We start from the raw sequence: 22,062 nt of genomic DNA, 5'->3' as shown, positions 1-22,062 counted from the left end.
TTTCCCTTATGTTGTGGCCCAGCCTCCCCCAGAGTACATTATTACAACTGATGAACCTACATCCATACATTATAATCACCCACAGTCCATAGTTTACATGAGGGTACCCTCTTGATGGTGTACATTCTGTGGGTTTGGACAAATGTATAATGCAAGGTATCCATCATTATGGCATCATACAGAGAATTGTCTTTGCCCTAAACAGCCTCTGTGCTCTGCCTATTCAGCCATCCCTCTGCCCAAATCCCTGGCAACCATTTTTCCCCCCACTTTCTCCATAGTTTTTTGACATTCTTTTCCAGAATGTCTTATAATTGGAATCATATAGTAGGTAGCCTTTTCAGATTGGCTTCTTTCACATAGTCGTATGCATTTAAGTTTCCTCACTGTCTTTTCGTGAATTAGTAGCTCATTCTCTTTAGGGCTGAATAATCTTCCATTGTCTGCATGTCTTATACTGCAGTTTGTTTTTTCATTCTCCTACTGAAGGACATTTTGGTTGCTTCCAAGTTTTGGTAATTATGAGTAAAGCTGCTATAAATATCCTTGTGCAGGTTCTTGTGTGGACATAACTTTTCAGATTCTTTGGGACAATGCCAAGGAGCCTGATTGTTGGATCATATGGTGAGAGTCCGTTCAGTTTTGTAAGAAACCATGAAACTGTCATCCAAAGTGGCTGGTACCATTTTGCATTCCCACCAGCAATGAGTGAGAGTTCCTGTTGCTCCACATTTGGTGCTGTCAGCCTTCCAGATTTTGGCCATTCTAACAGGCCTGCAGTGGTATCTCACTGTTGTTTTAATTTGCATTTGCTTGAGGACATAGGATGGGAACATCTTTTCCTGGGCTTATTTGCCATCTGTAGTGGTAAGAAGTTTTTTTTTTCTTTATTTTAGGAAGCTGTGGACTTGGATGCGGGAAAAAAATCTTTTTTGTCACTAACCTCTAACTAAAATGTGGCACTTCCCCCAATCATGAACGTAGGCAGCTTGTGACTTTGTCACCAATGGAAATCACAGACATTTTCATTTATCTTCGCAGTTGTTACAGATATCTCAATCTCTATTTACACGTATTGCTATTCAGAGATTACGTAAGGTATTAGACCTGCAACTAGATCTTATTTAATATATCATTATGTGTGTTGAATATGTTGACATTTAGTTTTATGTGTTTAAAGATATTATTCTGAGAAGGTATTCATCGATTTCTCTGGGCTTCCAAAGTGACCCGTGGCATAGAAATGGTTAATAATTCCTGGTCTGCTACAATAGCTAGGAGCGAGGGGTCAAGAGCTGCTTGGAGCTTGTCTGTGCTGCCTGGGGTCTGTCTGTCTGCAGCATGGGGGCCTGTAGGGAAGAACCAAGGGGGCACCTGGCTCAAATCACGGCTTCTCCAGTTACTACTTTGTGACCCCGGGCCAATCACGTTAGTAACTTGAGTCCCAATTTCCTCATGTGTAAAGCAGCAATATGAAAGTATACCTTACTGGCTTCAACACATGAATCATTTCTAACATGTAGGAAGTCCTCAAAAACATCAATTCCTCTCTCCCTTCCTCCCTACTCTGTGTGTCTCCTCTTGTGTGATATGGGAGGTTTTAGTAGATGGCCTCTCTAAGGTCTCTCTTAAATGTGTTGTATCCTGTCTCTCTCTTTTAATTAAGGTCAAACCCGACAGTCCGTTGTTGTTCGAGTCAGAGCTGGTGTCTTCATGCCCGCAGGACTGCCCGTCTCCTTTCCTGGAGCAGCAGTGAGAACCAGAGGCTCTCAGACTTTTCCGGCCTTCTCGCCGTCCACCTTGGCTTTCCCTGGCTCACCTCCAGGCTGAGCTCACGGGTTGGGAATGCGTAGGCCGATCCCCTGATCCCTGGAGTGCCTGTGAGAGGGCCTTTGGTGGAACATGTTCTTAGAACAGTCCCTACACTTAGCGTCTGGGACAGCTGATAGCAAACCTGGGAAACCCATTAATCATTGTCCAAGGTGGCCCTGCAGACCCACGCCCACTCTTACTGCTTCTCCATCTGTTGTTTCATGCTGACTATTCTGAGGTGGAAAAAATGGAGCCTATTGTTGTCTTGGTGAGAAGGTGCTAAAGTGACGGAATGCTTCTTTGTCCAGGAAGTTAGGAATGGGGGCGGGGGAAGTGGCTCGATGCCATCATGAAACCATATCCTGCTCCTTTCTTGTTTTTCTTAATTAAGCTCTGAGTCAAAAAAGCCTTTGTCGTCACTGGGTCCAGATGACATATACTGTGGTTTTGTTTTTCGGTTGTTTAACTGTCCTGGTCCTTGAAGTCATATTCTATTCCAATTCAATTTTTAGAGGAGATGAAAATATATGGTGTGCCCGGCTGATCACTGCACTATCTGTTAAAAAGATGGCGAGAGTCTCCGCCTGATGGGCATCTATTTGGAGGATAGCAGGGGAGGAAATTGTCTATACTCTGCATGTCCTCCTCCCTGTCCCAGCCCAGACATAGGGTCTCCACTCCCTTTGAGTGGAGCCCACAACTAACCACCTATGCTCTGCATAAGCCTCTGAGAGAATGGACTGGGAGGAAGAAAATGTTTCTGAGACCAAAGTGAGGCAAGAGGGGTTGATGGTGTGTCTTGTGTCTTCAATATTGCTGGTAGGATGCTGGCTGGGGACTGTTGAGGTGAAAGGGGCCCTATTGCCCCAGGACGTAGGAGTTAGGTGTTCTGAGGGTTCTACGGAGACAGATTGCCCTCAAGGCTCTCACTTCTTCATGCCAAGAAGTGGGACAGTGGAGCTGTTCCTGCGAGCCTGGTTTTTGGGGTCAGACCAACGTAGGTTTGCATCTCACTTATGCTTTGTGACTTTTGGCGTGTAACTTAACCTCTCTGTGCCTCAATGTCTTCAATTGTAAAATAGGGAAGATAATGGTACCCAACTAATTGGGTGACTGTGAGACCTGTATAAATTAATATACATAAAGCACTTAGAACAGTGCCTGACACATCATGGCATTATTACCTTTTGTCAGGGGAAAAGGAATCTGGACAGTGGGGGTCTTTATCCCTTGGCTTCCTCCTGCCCTCTGAGCTGCTTCTTGTTCACCTTCTCCCTAGTGGTTAAGTATGAGTGTCTGTGTCCCAAAGGAAGGCTTCCCTGCAGGCCCTAACCACTTGGCATACCTCACTACCGAGGCTGCAGAGTTGGTGCTCAGCTGCTTCTCTGAGATTCTAGCTCAGGAGAGATAAGGGCGCATTTTCAGTCTGTCTGTGGGACACCTAGCTCCTGCGTGTCCTTCCCCATTGTGTGTCCCAGAGAATGTCTGACATTTGGGTTTCGTGATGAAATTGTCTAGGCTCTCTAAGAGGTTTCACAAATACATTCCAGACGTTGTATTAAACCAAGCCCACTGCTGGCCTTCCTGTTTTTGTCCTGACACAGGAATGAGCTTGGTGGAGTGGCTTTAGGGATCCCTCACATCAGTCTTTCGGGGATGGGGATTGAGTGGAGCTTAATTTAGGGGCTGATGTAGTCTTTAATTGCCCAGTAAGCCTCAGCCTCTAGATGCTCAGAATCTCTCCAGTTAGCTGGGCCTTCTGAAGCTTTCTGCCTTAGGAACTTTCAGGGCAAGAGGAGCAGCAGGAAAGCTTCATGTGGCCTAGAAAGTTATAAAAAGGCTGATGGCCAAAGGAAGGGCTCCTTACCTGCCTCCCTCAAGATTCCTCCTGCTTATATGACATGTTTGTAAAGGGCTGAGAACAATGATTAGCTTTCATTCAACAGGATCATAATGGCAGTGTTCTAGATGCTGAAGAGAAAGCCATGAGCACTCAGTAAATAGTGGCTGCTAGAATTAAAAACCATTACTATTTAGCGCAGAAAGGAACAGTGGAGAAATATTCACACTTTACTAGTTCCAGAGCACTTCCCCACACAGAAGACCTTCCTTGCCCATGGCCTTTCCTTTCGTTCTAAGCCTTTCCTGTTTCTTTCCGGTCTGGATGACAGAATCTGGCCATCTCGGAGCCATGCCCTGCTGTGTAGCCCAGGGCTGGATTGGAGCCTCCTGGCAGCTCTCCGATGTGTAGAGCTATTATTGGTGCCATTCCATGGATGAGCAAACTGAGGCTGGAGGAGAATAGGGCCTGACTGCGCTGCTCAATTCTCCCAGGGGAGGCAGCAAGGATACCCAAGCCCTTATGCATGGTGTGAAAACAGGAGAAGCTCTAGGACCCCTGAGGCCTAGAGAAAGCAAAGTGTGACACCCTTACACCCCGCCATGCTTCCTCTGAACTGCTGCAGCTGGAATCCCAACCCACCTGTAGTCCTGTTTCCAAAATCCTGCCAAAGACTTTGAAATTCTACACCTTCTTCAGCCTATCTTCTCAAGCACATAGTATGTGCTTAGCAGAGGAGTCCTGGAACTAGAAGATGGGTCCAGTTGCTTTGACTAAGGCCCCGTTCCTAGCACTGGTAGGGTTTCCTATCCTACTCACTTAGCGTGGGAGGTGGAAGCCCTCTAGGCAGCTGCAGGGAGTCTCTCCTTTATGGGAGTAACTGGGGCCTGTGCTTTTGCTGGAAACGGTGGGAAGAGACAGAGAGTTCTCCAGTGCTTAAAAAGTGGGTTTTGAAAAACAAACAAGACCTTGCCTACGCAGGGATGAAGCAGAGGTTAGACATGCTTTTGTTGTTGTTTTTTTTTTTTTTTTGGCTTAGTTGATTAACAGACTAAGAGGAACTCTGTAAGTAGGCTTTAGTCTCTTTGAAAGAGGTCCATAAGCTTGTCTAGAGGACAATGTATTATCTGTATTAAGAGTAAATGTAATAACTATCGTTTATAAAAATGCTTTATAATTTATAAAGCTCTTTTCACATACACTGTGTGTGTATGTGTATGTGTATAAATACTGTATGTAACCTTTTTAAGGTTATTATATCTCATACACACACACGCATACCCTCTTCATTCTGTCTGTTACAGAGTAGAAAGAACACAGCTTGGCTTTCAGTCTCTGGGCCTCAGTTTATCTATCTGCAAAATGAGGATGACAGCTCCTATTAGGGGAGATGGTACAAGAGAATGTGCCTCTCTTGAGCTCAGGTGCCTAGTAGGAGTATGGGGAGTGGGAGCTGATTGCTTCTGAGAATTGTAGGCAGTTCAGGGGTGATAGAACCCCAGGCAGCAGCTAAGAGGAGGTTCCCTTCTCGAGCCACCTGCTCAGAGGGTGGAGCCTGACAGGAGGGGCTCAGCCCCCAAGGCCCATGGGTCGCTGGGCTATGCACCTAGCCTGCCCTCTAACCCTGGCCCTCGAGACAATCTGATGGGGTCCCTGATTTACCACTGTGCCAATTCGCATAAGAGGAGACTGAGTGGCGAGTGGCGTTTCTCCTTAGAGAATCTGAGACCCAGTGCCAGACTCAGAGAGCGGAAGAATAGAGGTAGACAGCACTTTCCTGCTTTCCGCCCATGGCCGGAGCCTGCCCCTTCTGTCTCCGTCACCTCCAGCCTCTTTCTGCCCCATTGCCTTCCCTGTAGCTTCTTCCTGCCTCTTAATCCCATGGAGCTGTTTGCTTTATAACTGCAGAGGGTTTTCTGTTCCTCGTTCCCTATATAAACATTGATTAGTTAGTGTTTCAAGGTGGGGACCATCTCTTAGTTTTATTTTTGAATTATATGCTTCAGTCTAGTTTTTTTCTTTCAATAATCAGTACTGCCTCCTGACCCTGGCTGTGTCTACAAGTGTGCTCCGACGTATGTCTCCATCTGGGAACAGTAATGCTCCTCTCAGGGTGGTCATGGCCAAGTGAGTGACTAAAAGAAGTCCAGACAGTGGCAAGCCCCCAGCCCTCCCCTGTGAATTACCCCAGAGATGTGCTGATCATTGCTGAGTGGTCCCAGGCAGGGGCCTTGATTTTCTAGATCTGACTCGAGATTGACTCAGAAGCTGTGGTTTTGAGGGCTTTGTTGCAGTGGTTACTGGGGCTGGAATCAGCCCTGCGTCAGCAGCTGCTGGTAGAGCTGACTAGGTGTTTCCTGACTGGGGATGAGTAGTCTGTAGCTGCCCTGCTCCTCGCCTCTCTGCCTCCCTCGCTGGAGTCAGTGCAGCCTTCATTTAAGGCCCCTGTACCTCCCCAAAGCCTGCCTGGATGGGCTTTCCAGGGCCCCTCTCTGGGCTCGCTCTCGTTTCCCCTTCGCCTCTCCTTACCAGGTAGATACCTTTCTTCAGTACCCACTTGTCCCACCGCACTGGTCCCCACCCCCCGATCCCTTGGGGTAGGTGGGTTGCTGGTGGGGAGAGGCAGTTCTCAGAGGTGAAAGGAGAAGCTTGAACTACCAGCATCCCCAGAAGTTGTCTATGATACCTTCTGACCATTGTGCAGTGTTGCCTGTTGCTACTGTGTCTGAACTGTTCACAAATGTGGGTGAGCTCTTCTTTCTTCCTCTAAATCTGTGCTGTCCAGTGTGGGAGCCACTAGACACATGGCTGGGGCACTTGAAACGTGGCAAGTCCAAATTGTAAAATACATGCCTGATTCAAAGAGTTAGTGTGAAAAAATTGCATAGTAACTCATTAATACTTTTAATATTGATGACATGTTGAACTGATAATATTTTGGATGTATTGAATTACATAAAATATATTACTAAAATTAATTTTACCTGTTTTTGTTTTTGTTTTACCTCCCCCTGCAAAAAATGTGGCTACCAGAAAATTTAAAATTACATGTGTGGCTCACATTAGATTTCTGTGGCAATGGTTCTTAACTGGTGGCAATTTTGCCTTCCCCCAATTCTGCAGGGACATTTGGCAATATTTAGAGACATTTTTGATTGTCGTGCTCAGGGGAGAGGGAGGTACTATTAACATCTAGTTAGGAGAGGCCAGGCATGCTGCTAAACATCCTGCAATCCGCGGGACAGCCCCTGCAACAAAAAAAGTGACCTGACCCAAAGTGTCCACTGGTTCTACTGGACACTGTCACCTTGGATGATGTAATCCTCTCTTATGGGCAGTGACTCCAAAATCGGAGGCCCTAGGGCATCGTAGGAAGAGCATAAATGGCCAAAGTCAGGTAACTGTGACCACGGTCAGGTGAGTTAACATTTCCATTTCCTACATTTCCTCATCTGTAAAATGGGCACAATATTTCCTACTTTATAGGTTTCTAGTTAGGATGAAATGAGATTGACATGTACCATACCTGATACGTAGTAGACCTCTACTAAATAGAAGTTACTATTATTGTTTTAAAAATCTGTATCTTTTATTCTGTTGGATCTCTGGGTCAACTAATGACATGTCCACATGCCTTTCTGGATTTTCTGTGATACTTGACACTCAACAAACTGAAAGCTAAATTTATAATTTCACTCTTCCTCTCCCCTCCCACCCCCTAAATTTATTCTTCCTTCTGACTTTCAATATTACTTCACAGTGGTATCACCCCCCACTCTGAGAATCTGAGTCAGTTTTGCTTCCTACTTCTACCCCCTTGCTCAAATTTGTCATCCCTTAACCATTATGGACTGTGTCTCCTCCAGCCTTCCTTTCTATTCCTACCACTTCACCCAGCCTGTGAGTGGCTTCCTTCCAAGTCCCTGCCTCTTTTCTTTCCTGACCCCTCCATGTATATGGTTGGTGAACTCCTGCTTGCTCAGGAACCTTCCGTGTCTCTGTTTTTTTTCTGAAGAGGAATTACCTGTGGTCAGGAAACGTGACGTGTCCATCTCTATTTCCCTAGCACCCAACATGATGCCTAACAAAAGGTGTTCATTAAGTGCTGTATGAATGAATGAAGGAACAAATGAAGACACATATCCTTTTCTCCTTGGCTTATGGGTAGGAGCAGGTATTACAGGGAGCTAGGATAGTGGTTTCCAGATGCCTTGTTTTCCATTTAATAGTTCAGCAGAGCTTAAACCATCTACCTCATCCTCCAGCCCCCACCACCAACCCATGTGTGAGCTGGGGAAGCAGTTTGTTTGTTCTGCCGGGAGGGTTCTAGCCAATACACCTGGATCCCGGAAGTCCCGTCTTCCATATGTGGACTTCCTCAGCCAGCCTGGAGATGATGCTATAGCCATTCCACTGGCCCGGGCTTGCTTCCACAGAGCAGGTCCCCTAGATGCCCAGGCATGCCTTCCTCTTGGTGGCAGAACGAATTCCCAAGCAGCTCTCAGCAGGCCGTGAGCAGAGGCTTTCCAGAAATATGTCCTTAAAGATGCTCTAATAAAGAAAACATAACATGTTCTTGGGCAGGTTGTAATCCTGGGTGGGCAGGATGTGTAGGATTGGAGTTTCCCAATGTCTAGACACTGTGATCTACTCACAGTTTTGAAATATTTTAATTACAAGCCACTTTATAGTGTAAGGTGACCCACTTGGAAGTTATTAAGAGCTTCCGAGCAAGTTTACTCAGTTCTTTTGTGGCAGCTGCAAGTAGAGTCAAAACTACGCTGCACTAGTGAGAAGGAGTTCCCTGGCCTGGAAGGCACGTGAGCGATGCTAGGAAGGACTCAGTTTTCTCCTGTTACCTGTGAGGGCTCCAAGCTCCTTTGCTGGCAAGACGTCTATATAAATACACTGGGGTTTATCTTCTGGAGCTGGAGAGCCACATCCAGATTAGGGACTTTCCTGTATCCCCATCTTCTGTGGGTTGGCTACTCGATGTGTATGCCGCCCCCAGGAGAAGGATCAAGGTGCAATAATTAAATGGATTTTCCCTTGGGAGACTTTAGGATTTGCTGTCACCTCTAAATGCCTTTGTGACATCTGAGGTTGTTTTCGCTACAGGAGCCTAGCTATTTCTTTGGTAAAAGACGAGAAAAGTCCCCACCTCTGTGCAACTTTGATTCCCTTTCTTCTCCCCAAAACTATGCTTCAAAATAGTTTAACAAACAAGTTTACATATAGTAGATAATCTCTTCCCTCCATGTGTAGTAAGTTCATAGGTACTTTACTACCTCTCAGCATTTGTCATCAGCCACAGATAAACTGTATTCACACCAAATTGACATAATACCAGGTAAAGTTAGGTAAGAGGAGCCGTCAGTAGCGTGGGGCCCAGAGTTGGACAGCTCTGGGTTTGAGATTTAGTTCTACCTCTTACTAAATAAGTGTCTTTGAGCAGTGGGACCTTACCCTCAATGTCCTCATCAGAAGTAGGGAGATAAATGAGTTCCTATCTCATAAGTTAGTTTCTGCCTCATTTAATAAGATAATATGTGTCAAGCCCCAAGACAGCATGTCGTGGTAAATATTGGCCGTGATATTTCAGTTAGCCTCTGCATGCATCCTGATTTGGGGTAAAAGTATGATTTGATTTAATTCATTTATTCATTTGGCAACATTCCTCCTGTGGGTCGGGGACTATTCTGGCCCCTGGGGATACAGCCAAGTGTCCCCTGCCTTGTTGGAGCTCACGTTCTAGAGGGAGAGACACACAGTGAGCTAGTTAACAAATAAAACAGAGATTTAGTGTTGTGACAAGCACTGTGCAGAAAATGAACACGGGGATGTGATAGAGGAAATGGGGTGGAGTTGGGAAGGTATCTCCAAGGAACGTGATGTTTGAGCTGAGACCTGAGTGGTGAGAAGGCATCGAGTGCAAAGATCTGGGTGGAGGGCGTCCCAGACAGCAGGAGTGGCAAGGGAGGTCTTTCAGACTTCCGGAGCTACTGAAAATGGCCTCTGGGCTACCATAAAGGCCGTCTTGGACCCCTTAAGGGCAAGGAGTTACAGGAAAGGACTCATCAGACAGACTTATTGAAGCCAACAGTTGGAAAAAAAGTCTAAAATATTTACTGTCTGGCCCTTTTCAGAAAAAGTGTGCCAACCCCTGATTTAAAGTCCCTTCTGCGTCCGACAGTGCATGTACCTGTGAGCTCGGGGTTCACAGGGCAACTCCCTGGTACAGCAGACCACAGGCCAGCAGCCTCCTGGGGCCCAGGCTCTAGTTAGGGCTCATCCAACACGTTTGAAGATGATAAAAGCGGTACGTCTGCCGCCCCCGCTCCCCCCCAAAAATGCAAACCGTAGCCTTTGAACTGGTGGGATCACAGCATCCATCTTCCTAAATGGACTGGACCATGAGCTCGTAGAGGCCAGAATGCTGATTTCACTTCTAGGACTCCTCCTCAGGAGGAAGGGAGGGCGGGAGGAGAGGAGCTGTTGGACATTGCTGCCATTTACTGAATGCTCACCACGTCCTGTGCTAGGTTCTTTTATGAACAACTCTGCAGTTCATTGGCTCCATCCTCATAACAACCCTAGTTGGTAGGAACTACCCTTATTTCTCTGTTAGGTTGAAGAAAGCGAGGTCAAGTACCTTGAGTGTAATAAGCTGCTGTGCTGTAAGTCACACAGCTGGTAAATGAACTGCCTGTTTCAGAACCCAGCCCCTCACTTCACCGCTGGATGTACTGTTTCTCGGTGGTGTTCCGTGGAGGGCTGATGAATCTATTCCTGTTTGCATACCTGGATTAAGCCTAGACCCCTAGGTGGTATTGGTATAGCACCTCCCTTCGGGGCTAGAGACTCTAAAAGGAAAAAGTGAAGGAGGCAGCATACTCTTACAGTGAGTTCTCAGAGCGTTTTCATCCTTACCTGCCACCTCCTTCTTGGGGAACACTCCAGGGCTCTTGGTGGGATGTTATCTGGTACAGATATGGCTGTGGGCTGGCAGAAGTAGCCTTGTGCTCCTTGGGCCCTCAGCCCAGCTCTGGGCTGGCTGCAGAAATAGCTGCTGGGCTCAGGTAAATAGTCTCTCCTTTGCAAACCTCAGAGCAATAGGAGCCTGTGAATGTGGAAGGAATACCTGGCCTAAGCAGATCCATCACCAGGCCCAGAGTGGCCTTTCTGTAGAGGCCAGCCCAGGGCAAGGATACTATCCACTGATAGGGTCAGCCTTGCCTGTGGCAGTGGGCAAGCACTGATCTTCCTTCTGCCATTGTAGATTTGTGGCTCTGGACACTGCAGATAAATGGAACCATATGTGATTGGCTTCTCACACTGAGCACGTGTCAGGGTCCATCCATGTTGGAGCACCAATACAGGAGTCTCAGTACCCAGGACGGAGAGACGAGGGGCCAGAAAGGGACAGTGGGCCCTAACACTTGGGAGGAAGGTGGCAGAGTGGGCAATGTAGAAGGAAGGGCTGGATGCTGGAGTCACGAGGCCCTGGTAGTGACTCCTGGCTCTGCTCTCGATTAGCTGGCTGATCAGAGGCAAGTGTAACAGAGCCGCTCTGAGTTTGTGTTTGGCGCTAGACGCTTGATTCCAAATGCCTGTTCCTCCTTCCTAACTGTGACGTGAACTTGGGCACTCAACTTAGCCATTCTGTGTCTTGGTTTCCTAGTCTTGGGATGTCATGAGGTTTGAATGCATTGACACATAGGAAACACTTAGAGCAGTGGCACCACACAGGCAGAGCTCAACAAATGCCAGCTCTGCTGTGTCATGTCACCTCTGAGACTCAGACTGGAAAGGCCATGCCACTTTCGCAATGGACATGAGTTAGTGCACTTAAAGCATCTGCTGCAGGGCTGGCATATGTAAGATACTCAGTAGATGCTTTTCCTGACCTCAGGTGGCCCAGGTCATGGTACCTGTTGAGTGGAAATGTTTGTCATAGGGTGGATTGACAGATTGTCCTCTGAACTGGGAACGTATAGGTCAATGGATGTTCCACCTGCACTCTGCCTTTCCTCTTGGATTAACTTTCCCGTGATGTTGGTCCCTTCCGGAAGTCACTAAGTCCTGGCCACAAAGGGGAATCCTGCCATTGTTGTAGTTTTCCTACTGGATCCTGCCAGTAACTGCTGCTCTCAAAGCTACCACCCCAAATTGGCCTCCAAGGGTGCTGGCCCACCAGGGCTTTCCAAGTACTCTTGCCTCTTTTTACTAATTATTACTGAGTACCTACCTGTGCCAGGCTAGTTGTTTGGGATGCAGAGATGAGCCAGACATGCCTCTCCTTTTGAGGAGGTCATAGGAAGTCAGATAGACAGACTTGAAAACTAATTAAAACTCACTGAGAAGTGGAGCAATGGAGGACCGCGTGGATACCTCGTCTACCATCTCCCACTCCCTGACTACCGCCAGTGGTCTCTATGGCCCACTGGTGAAAGGCGTGGTCTCTGGAGCCAGCCACCTGGGTTTCAATCCTGGCTCCATCTCTTCATAGTTACAGCTATGAAAATGGCACCATGGGCTTGGGTTGTTGTGAATAAAGGACTGTGAGTGCTGGCTATTATCACTGTAACGTGAGGACCCCTACATGACTGAGCTTTTGCTTGTAAAAGCAAAAGCTTACTGAGTGACCAAAAAGAGAAAGTGATAAAAATGAACTAGTCTATCTATTTCTGGATGCTAGATTGTTTGTGTATCTTAGCTCTACATTTTTCCCCCACATATGGATTATAACTGGCCCTAGAGTTTTTAGCTTTGAATCCATCTGGACTCAGCCCATCTCAGAAAGCTCTTTCCCGTTCCTGCTAAAGGAATGTGTCATGCCTCCACACCCTACTTTGGGGTCTTAGAAGACCATGTGACTTTTGCTCTCCCAAAGGAAGGAAAGGGAGCCAAGACAGCTGGCTGGTCGGCCCCCAGCGTCCCCCCACCCATCCCCCACCCCCCACACTGACTAGAAGCTGCTTGCTGATAGCAATGCACCAGAGCCCAGGGAATAATAAGTCACGGGACTGACCGGAAGAAAGAGCACTGCTAGGGAGAAAACTGATGCTTTAAAAAGTAAAATATGTTGTAAACGGTCGCATCGAGTGGTATGTGTAAGCTATGTACATTCATTGGATGTAAGTTTTACCTTAAAAAAACAGCTTGAATAATATGGAACTCTAGTTAATGATATGCAGCCTGAAGTGTTTGGGAAGAAATGTACTGATTCTGCAATTTAGTTGAAATGCACCAAAATACTAGGTAAATTGATGAATGGGTAGAGGGATGGAAGAAGAGATATGTGATAAAGCGAGAAAAGTAACATCTAATTTTAGAATCTAGGTGTCGGGTATCTATGTGTTTACGAGAATTCTTTCAACTTTTCTATGTATTCAAAAAATTTTATCATAAAATGTTGGGGAAAATATTGTAAAGCTGCTAGATTGAAAACACAACAAAAAGCCCACAGTGGAAAAATACACAAGCAGATGCTGGAAATATTTATAAACATTTAAAATGTTGTTATAGGTGGATGTTAATATGAAGAAATATAAAACTAGGCCTATATATTTTCTGCAATAGATTTTTTTTTGTATTAGTATATGTATGTATATATACTTTTGCATTAAATATATATACATATAAATGTGTGTGTGTGTGTGTGCATGTGTGTGTGTGTGTAGTTAGGGAAAGAATGTTCCAGGCAGAAGGCAAAGCAAGTAGAAACCGTGTGTGTGCTTAGTGAGCACATTAAGGCTGGAGTGCAGAGAGAGGGGGGAAAGTTGTTGGAGCCAAAGACAGAAGGGAAGTTGGAGGGCAAGGTCATATGGGGTGTCGAGGCGATGATAAGATCTTATTTTGAGTTCTGTGTGCTGTGGGGTGACACGATCTGACTTTAGAAGGACCACTCATGTGCTCTGGGGGGTTGGACTACAAGGGTCCACGAGTGAAAGCAGGCAGACCAGGTGGGACCTCATATCAGAGCAGCAGAGGGACGACAGTATCTTGGATCAGAGTGGCAGCATGGAAGGGGTGAAACTGGTTGAATTCTGGATTTATTCTGAAAGTGGAGTCTATAGGATTTGTGGTGGATTGGCTGTGGATTTATTATGGATTGTGAGAGGAAAGGAATCAATGTTGACTCTAGATTTTCAGTCCAAGGAGCTGGAAAAATGGAAAGTGGATATGCATTTACCAAGGTGGCAATGACTAGGAGAGGAGCAGGGCTTTTTGGGGGGCAGGGCTGGGTGATCAGAAGTTTGATTGTGGATCTGTTACACGTGAGATGCTTATTAGAGCATCTGGGAATGTCAGTGGGCTGTTGGTTATAAGAGTCTGGGCGCTGTGGGGTTGGGGATAATTGTGAGCATCATCTACATATAGATGGTATTTCAGGCCATGGAAGTGAACGATGTAAAATAAAGGTCAAGAAGGGAAGTGGACCGAGACTGAGCCCCAGGCACTCCCAAGTGGAGAGGTCAGGAAGATGAGGGGGACCAGCCAACACACCTGAGCATCTGTGCTCATTGAGGAGGGGGGACACTCAAGAGAGCGGGCCGACTGTTTCAAATGTGGCTGCAACTGGTTTCTTTACCTCTAGTGTCTCGTCTCTCTTCTTACCATCTGTGTCACTGCTCTGGAGCCAGTTGTCCTAAACTCGCAGTTTCATTGTACTCCAACCCCAAAATAACCAGAGGGGGGGGGAGTTCAGACCCTTCAGTCTGACATCCCAGACACTCCACGATCTGACTCCCTCTCCCTGCCCTGTCTGGTTTCATCCTTCTCACCATTTCTCAGCACCACACTCACCTTACCTCAACCAGGGCTCCCCACTCCCTCCAAACCACCTTCCCCTTTCTCAACCTAGACCTCAGCATGCCATTTCTTCTGCTTCTCCAAATCCCCAGCTGCAATTCTCCACTCATGGGGCATCTCCTGCAGGGACACTTTCTTGAACAAAATCACCAACCCGTGACTCCAACAAATTCCTACAGTCGTCACAGGTCGTCCCAAACACTGTAGCATTCACTGTCTCTGTTTTTCTTCCTTAGTCCCCAAAGGGACCATTACCTGAGCCTTCTCCTGCGTCCTCTACTACATGGTCTCACCGGTCCTTACAGATCTTAGTTGAGGAGGGAACATATTAATACTCTACTACGGAAGGACCCCAAGGAAACCTGGAAGAATTAATATAGCACTGTGATCTCAAGCATGGACTCTGGCATCAGAGATTAGGGTCTCAACTGTGGTCAAGTCCTCTAACCTGCCCAAACTCCAGTTCTCTCACCTGCCGAATGGCGGCGAATATGCCTAAGTCAGGGGTGTTCTAGGAATGCAAAGAGATGCATTTCTTAGGAAGTGCTTAGCCCAGTTCGTGCACATTATAAGCAGCCAGTAAGATGTGGCTCTGGCTTTTATGATTGCTATTATAAACACTATTATTACTATTGCTTTTCCTAATAGGCGACGTACAGGTGCCAACAAAGGTGGGACAGAATTGGCATTGTTGATGACGTACTTTGACGTCTGAAGTGAAAGGAGTCCTGGATTCGCAAAGCTGCTGCTTGTTGGTCTCTCCTGGGAAGAGACCACTGGTGGGGGGGCTGCGTGGGGGTGGCACACAGGCCCTGACCTTAGGGAACTCATTCTGTGAGGTACGAGCAGCACCCAGAGGCAAGCAGGAGAGCCTGAGGGCTGTACTTACAAGTTCCAAACCAAGGGTCCTATACGAGTGTACTTATGGGGCCCAGGGGCAGAATGTTTGCAAATGAGACTGTCCCCCAAAATCCAGACCCTGTGGTCACTGGTTACAATTGCTCATAAGAGGAGAATACCAGCTCAGGCTGGAAGGGAAGGGCAGAGAGGGATGGAATGTTTCTCAGAAGGATTTGTTTTAAGATCAGGCAGAGAGAACAGGGTATCTTTTCCCATTTCCTTTCTAAATTTCTGAGGTAGGTAAGTTGTGTGTAATTGTTATTCAGGAATAACTGGGTGTGACCAAGAAGCAGGAGAGTGGGACCCGGACAGGGCCATGCCAAGTCAGATGGGATTTCCCTCCCCACCCAGAGCAGCCCATAAAGTCCCAATGGAAAGTCTTCCTCTGGCCACCCCCCTTGCACAGGCTCCTTCATATGGAGAACCTTAGGTGGTTGCACTTTTCTTGAGCTCCCTCAGCGCAGTCCTGCAGGGTGGGGCGATGAAGCCAAGCCCCCCATAATAGCATGTGAGTAGCCCCTTGGATTTGAAGACTCTCAGCCCTATGATTCTGAAGTGAACTGTTTTTGCTCATGGTAACCCAGTAACAGTCAGGACCTTCCTGCCTGGGTTTAGATAAGCACCTTATCCAGAAAGCCAGTGAGGCTGGAAGCCACAGCAGGAAATGTGGTGGCACGTCCCTGGAACCAGAGCAATGCCTGGGGAGTTGGCCTGCGGGTCAGCATGCTGGGAGGACCACTGCTACCAGGGAAACAACACCACGCATGACCTTGTGTTACTTGGCTCCTCTCGCTGCCTGGGCACCGGAGAAGGCTTGCACTGTCCCTGCCCAACCCCACCCCCTTCCTCGCTGCCATGGCACCTGCCAGAGTGGCTTCCCAGTGTGTGCATGGGCTCTAGCTCCATGTGGCCTGTAAACTTCCACCCTAGGAAAGCAGAACAGTTCAGCCCGGATGCAGACGCAGGCTTAGGCCTTCTGCACAGAGGCCCACGCACTCAGCCTGAACCCCAGCTCCGTTCCGGAGGCCACTGTACACTCACCTCATTGACCGCACCCCCTGAGGTCAGGCTGTCCTGTCAGACAGGCAGTTCCAAGCACGGGCCTAAGGCCCACACTGCCTAGGTTGGGATTCAAACTTGACCCTATACTGGTTATGTGATCTTGGAGAAGTTTCTGACCCTCTCTCGCGTCCATTTCTTAGCTCAACAATGGGGATAATAAAGGTACCTAGAGCAAACTGCTGAGCTTTTATATGCCTCAGTTTCCTCAATTACAAAGTGGAGATACTGATGATGGCACTCACTTTACAGGGCAGTTGGAAAGATGAAATACACAAAGCGATTAGGACTGTGCCTGGCATGTGGAAAGTGCTGAGTGGGGGCGAGACATTTTGACACTATAATTGTCCTTGTCAATGGGGCGCAGAGCCCAGTGAAGCTAGTTGGTGAACGTAGACCTCACCTGCCCGCTGCCTACACGTGCTGGCTTTGGCACTCCACCTCACTGGAGTGTCCGCTCACTCCCAAGGAAATCAGAGGCAGAATTCAGAGCTGGACATCATGTCTCGAGATTGCTAACCCCTGGCTGAGTCCCTGAATCCCTTGGCGGTTCCCTCTGGGGACGGAATCCTATTAGCATTCCTGGCATGGTCCCAGTACACCCACCCACTTGTGGATTGAGACATGTGTCATGTCCCCAAGAGGTGGGTAGTGGTTGCAGGACTCCCCTGGGATGGTGCAGGAGTCTGTGTGAGCTGGGGCCGCCCTAGCCTCAGGCCTTGACTGTGGGCCAGTCCCCTTGTCCCCTCTTCCCACCTCTTGATAATAAAAAGCTGATTTTTCCATGTGGTGTTTGTCTCTCTCTGCGAATGTGGAAGCCTAAGTACTGCCAAGCTTATCTCTACAATGGACTTCCTGCTGGTGTGGGATCTGCCCTGTTCCCCACCGGGTAATAAATTGATGTCGCCTGAGCACACAGATCTGCTGACGTCTGTGATCCTGGTGGCCTTGGCAGACCCCGGCTCCCCCAGCCTGGGTGGGAATCTGCAGACATAAACCCTGGTTGACATGCACTGAGCATCCCTGTTAGGGACGGAGAGCCAGCCCTGGGTGGGCGGTGAGGGTGTGGGAAGATCATTCATCCCTCAGCTGTTTATTGAGGCCTCCTGTGTGCCAGGCCCTGTGCTGGCTCAGGGCAGACAGAAACGCTGAGCTGGGAATCAGATGCAGATCGTTCCAACGCATGCAGCTTAGTTCTGGGGTAGCACTAAGGACAGAGCGAGTGGGAGGGACGCACAGCATACTTTGGGGCTTAAGGACACAGGCCTCAGGGCTGAGTTTTAATGAAGAATTTCCTTTCCGGGGAATCAGTCCTCAGCAGCGATGGCCCGGCCGGGTCTGGGAAAGGTGGGGATCGCCTTGGGGTGGAGTGTGGGCACGCGGGGGAAGCCCTCTTCTCTCCGGCTCCTCTACGCACGCGTGGAGCAGCCACAGTTTTCAGCCTCTTGTCAGAACTCTGAGTTCCCATGTTAATCATAACAAGAGTGTTCTGAGAGGAACTGGCCTGGCCCCTGCCAACCGCCTTCTCTCCTGTCTTGATAACATCTGCACCGAATTTTCTCCCTTTATATAATTAGACCCATTGGTATTTACTTTGACTTTAGATTATGGTATGACTGGCGTCTCTGAAATTTCAGGCCCGAAGTATATGCTGGGGCCCAGGGTGGTGGGAAAACGGAGCTTTCGCCAACCGGATTTCAGGTTTAGCCGGTGGGGGGGTTGGGGGGTGAGGGTCAGAAACAGTACACGGGCTACTGTTCGCACAAAAAACGCACAGCAGCCCCCCAGCTGGTGGGAAGGCGATGTCCTGCCTCGCTTGGGGAGCAGTGCTGGGTCAGGCCTGGTGGATGGAAGGAGGCAGGACTCCCCTCCTTCTTTTCCTGCCCTTGCTCACCCCACATCCTCCCACTCCCTCTCCATCCCTGGCCCTAGAGTGACAGAACTCGGCAAACAGGAAAAGATGCACTAACTACAAAGAAATGCAGTGAATCCAGACTTAACCCCAAAGCCAACCTCACAAGCGTTGGGGTTTGAAGTCTTGCTTTGGAATGCCTGTCATGGTCTGGCTGTGTCCGGGCCGTGTGGGGTGTGAGATAAGAAGTGAAGCTGGGCTGGGGGGAGTGGGTTCTCTGCAGTCAGCTCCCACCACTCAGGAAGCGGAGGGATTTGCACACACCCCCCCCTCGAGGTTGCTGGAGTGAGCTGTATCTCCGTGGTGACTACATTCCCCCATGGGGTTTCCACAGACTTTCTGGAAGGTTCCAACCAGTAAGCCACACTGATTGTGGTGTGGAAGCTTTGATACGCTTGTTTGTGCTTTTTCTTTGAGACCCTGGAGGCCCCTGCCGGGTGATAACTGGATGATGGAACATTTGCTCGGGGAAGGCGAGTGCCTTTCTGTAAGATAAGGTTTGATCCAGAGCAGGAGGGAAATTTCCGGATGCCTCTGCAATGCAGTGAGGTGTGGGTGCAGACCTCCTTCCCTCTTGCCTTGCTGGGCTATCCTCAGTTGTTTAGACCCCCCCACACAAACCCACACCCCTCCACACACACAGGTGACCTCTTGCCTCAGGAAGCTGCTTCAGGGGCTTCCCGGGAGTAGGGCAGGGCACTGGGTACAGTGTCTCTGACTCATTCTGCCTGAAAACTGTAGTTTTCCTCTGTTTTTAAATAGTACTGGTGCTCCTTATAAGATTTGGTTGGAATAAAGGGCTTTGGCCCAGTATAACTAGCTGGATCATTATGTGTCTTACCTTCTCTCCTAAATGGCTGTAGCTTCCTTGGGCAAGGACACTTATCTTGTTCAACATCACATTGTCCATTACAACTTAGCATGTTTACCAGATCCTGTTTTGTCTCTCCACCAGCGCCTACAGGACCAAGGCCTTAGTCCTTCGCCTGGCACTTAAGTCCTTCACCACCTGGCTCTGGACTAACTCGCATCTCTTTTTCTCTCCTTCCGTTCCCTGCCAGCAAAATATCCCTCTCTTCCTCAACCTTGAAGTGCTTTCCTTTTCTCTCTGAATGGGCTGAAATGTTCTTTCTTCTTTTTATTCCTGGCAAGCCAGAAGCAGTACAACATGGTGGGCTCTGGAGTGAAACCACCTGGGTCTGAATCCTGCCTCTGCTCCTTTCAATCTGTGAAACTGTGGGCCAGATACTTAGCTGCTTTGTGCCTCAGTTTTTCTTCTGCGAAAGGGGGATAATTATAGTTACTGCCTCTTAGATTTGTTGTAAGGATTAAGAGCTAAAACACATAAAGCCCTTACCCCAGTGTCTGGCATATAGTAATGCTCAACAAATGTAGGCTGTGATGGTGATGAAGAAGAAGGAGAAGAAGAAAAGGAGGAAGGAGGAGGAGGAGATGATCATTTTTAAAGATCTCTGTGAAGCCTTTTCCAGCTTCCCAGGCAGGATTAGCTTGTCCCCTTCTGGGATCCAAATAGAACTAGCCACATGGGGTTCTAGTTATTTATTTCTCGAGTCTGAATTTACCTGGACTGAAAGTGCCTAGGACTAGATCTCAGCAATAAGAATAACAACATCTTTACTAGCATGTGTCAAACTTGGAACCACATGCTTTTTTCTCATTCAATGATTTTATTAAGGCATAATTCACATGCCACAACATTCACCCTTTTAAAGTATGTAGTTCAGTGTTTTAGTATATTCACAAATGTGTGCAACCACCATCACTGTCTAATTCTAGAACATTTTATCCCCCTAAAAAGAAATCCCATAAGGCATCAGCAGTCATTTCCCAATATCCCCTCCCCCATTTACTTGCAACAACTAGTCTGCTCTGTCTCCATGGATTTGCCTATTCTGTACATTTCATATAAGTGGAATCATACGATATGTGTCCTTTTGTTTCTGGTTTCTTTCACTTAGCATAATGTTTTCAAGGTTCATCCATATGTCAGCACTTCATTCCTTTTTATAGCTGAAAAATATTCTATTGTGTTGTTACACCACATTTTGTTTCTTCATCAATTAATGGACACGTATGTTGTTTTGGCTGTTATGAATAATGCTGCTGTGAACATTTGTGCACAAGTTTTTGTGTGGACATATGTTTTCACGTCGCTTAGGAATATACCTGGGAGTAGAGTTGTTGGGTCACATGGTAACTCTGTGTTTCACTTTTTGAGGACTAGCCAAACTGTTCCAAAGGATCTGCACCGTTTTATGTTCTCACCAGCAATAAATGAGGGTTTCAATTTCTCCACATCCTCACCAACACTTGTGGTTGTCTGTTTTTTTTTTTTTTTTTTATATCCATCCTAGTGGGTATGAAATAGCATCACATCGTGGCTTTTATTTGCATTTCCTGTGACTAATGATGGTGAGCATCTTTTTATGTGCTTGTTGGCCATGCATGTATCTTCTTTGAAAATGTATCTATTCAGATCATCTGCCCGTTCTTTAATTGGGTTATTTGTCTTTGTATTGTTAACTTGTAAAATTCTTTATACATTTTTGATATTAGTCTTTTATCAGATATATGATTTGCAGACATTTTCTCCCATCTGTGGGTTGTCTTTTCACTTTCTTCGTAGTGGTCTTTGAAGCACAAACATTTTTAATTTCAATGAAGTCAAATTTATCTCTTTCTTCTTTTGCTGCTTGTGCTTTTGGTATCATATCTGAGACATCATTACTTAATCCAAGGTCACAAGGTTGCACCATAAGTTTTTGAAAGCAATCTTATTTTCAGTAACCCTACAAGGAAAGAGTAGTAGACGCATTTCCCAGTGGAGAAGTCTAAGAGGTCAAATGCCAGAGATTTAATCCCAGTCCAGTCTGACTCTGAACCCCACATGTGTGCTTCCCCCCAAGCTTCTTTACTCTGTGTCCCTCACAGGGTTTGGCACAGTGCCTGGTGCACAGTAGGCCCACAGGTAATGTACATGGGATTGATGAATGGCAAGTCCTAACAAGTGCTTGGTTTGCACTGGCTTGATTTCTGTGGTTGGAGGTTTTCTCCTCAGTTACATTGTTAACTAGGAGTTCGTATCCACAATGTTGGGGTCACTAAGTGTCTCTCCTCTCTCACTTCTGTAGTGTCTCATCGTTGGGGGAGGACCATGTGGTTTGCGCACTGCCATTGAACTTGCCTACCTAGGGGCCAAAGTGGTCGTGGTGGAGAAGCGGGATACCTTCTCCCGGAACAACGTGCTGCACCTCTGGCCTTTCACCATCCATGACCTGCGGGGCCTGGGAGCCAAGAAGTTCTACGGGAAGTTCTGTGCTGGCTCCATCGACCACATCAGTGAGTAGAGCCGATGAGGCGCCCCATGAGGGGCGGGGCTGACCCTGGGTGGGACACAGTCTCTCCACATTGAGGAGTCCCCAGCATGTTCCATATTGCAAGTCCCTCGGGGCTCCACACTTCGAACTGGCAGATATTTAGTGAAGAGCCCACTTTGTGCCTTGTGCCAGGCCCTGTGCTATGACCCACTAGGCTGTAAGCCCCATGAGGTCAGAGACTGTGGCATGCCTTGCTCACCAGACTATCTCCAAGGCATAAAAAAGTGCTTGACACATAGTAGTTGCTCAATAAACTTCTGTTGAATGAATGATGGAAAACAGAGGCAGAGGTAAGTAATATAGTCTGCCCTCTCAGAGAACTCCCT

The 22,062-nt window shown here is 47.5% G+C and overlaps 1 protein-coding gene across 4 annotated transcripts in view; it reads left to right on the top strand.

Moving 5' to 3' along the window:
- Positions 1-22,062, top strand: part of MICAL2 (microtubule associated monooxygenase, calponin and LIM domain containing 2) — a 207,279-nt gene that overhangs the window by 64,150 nt on the left and 121,067 nt on the right. For all 4 annotated transcript variants that reach the window (XM_081063541.1, XM_081063540.1, XM_081063538.1 and 1 more), the window contains one exon: positions 21,491-21,698. In XM_081063541.1, coding sequence (XP_080919667.1) covers positions 21,491-21,698 — 208 coding nt within the window. The remainder of the gene's footprint in view (positions 1-21,490; positions 21,699-22,062) is intronic.

Source organism: Rhinolophus hipposideros, assembly GCF_964194185.1.
Source record: "Rhinolophus hipposideros genome assembly, chromosome: 10".
Classification (NCBI taxonomy): domain Eukaryota; kingdom Metazoa; phylum Chordata; class Mammalia; order Chiroptera; family Rhinolophidae; genus Rhinolophus; species Rhinolophus hipposideros.
Note: the sequence above shows the minus strand (reverse complement) of the source record. Positions and strands in the feature narration are given on the sequence as shown.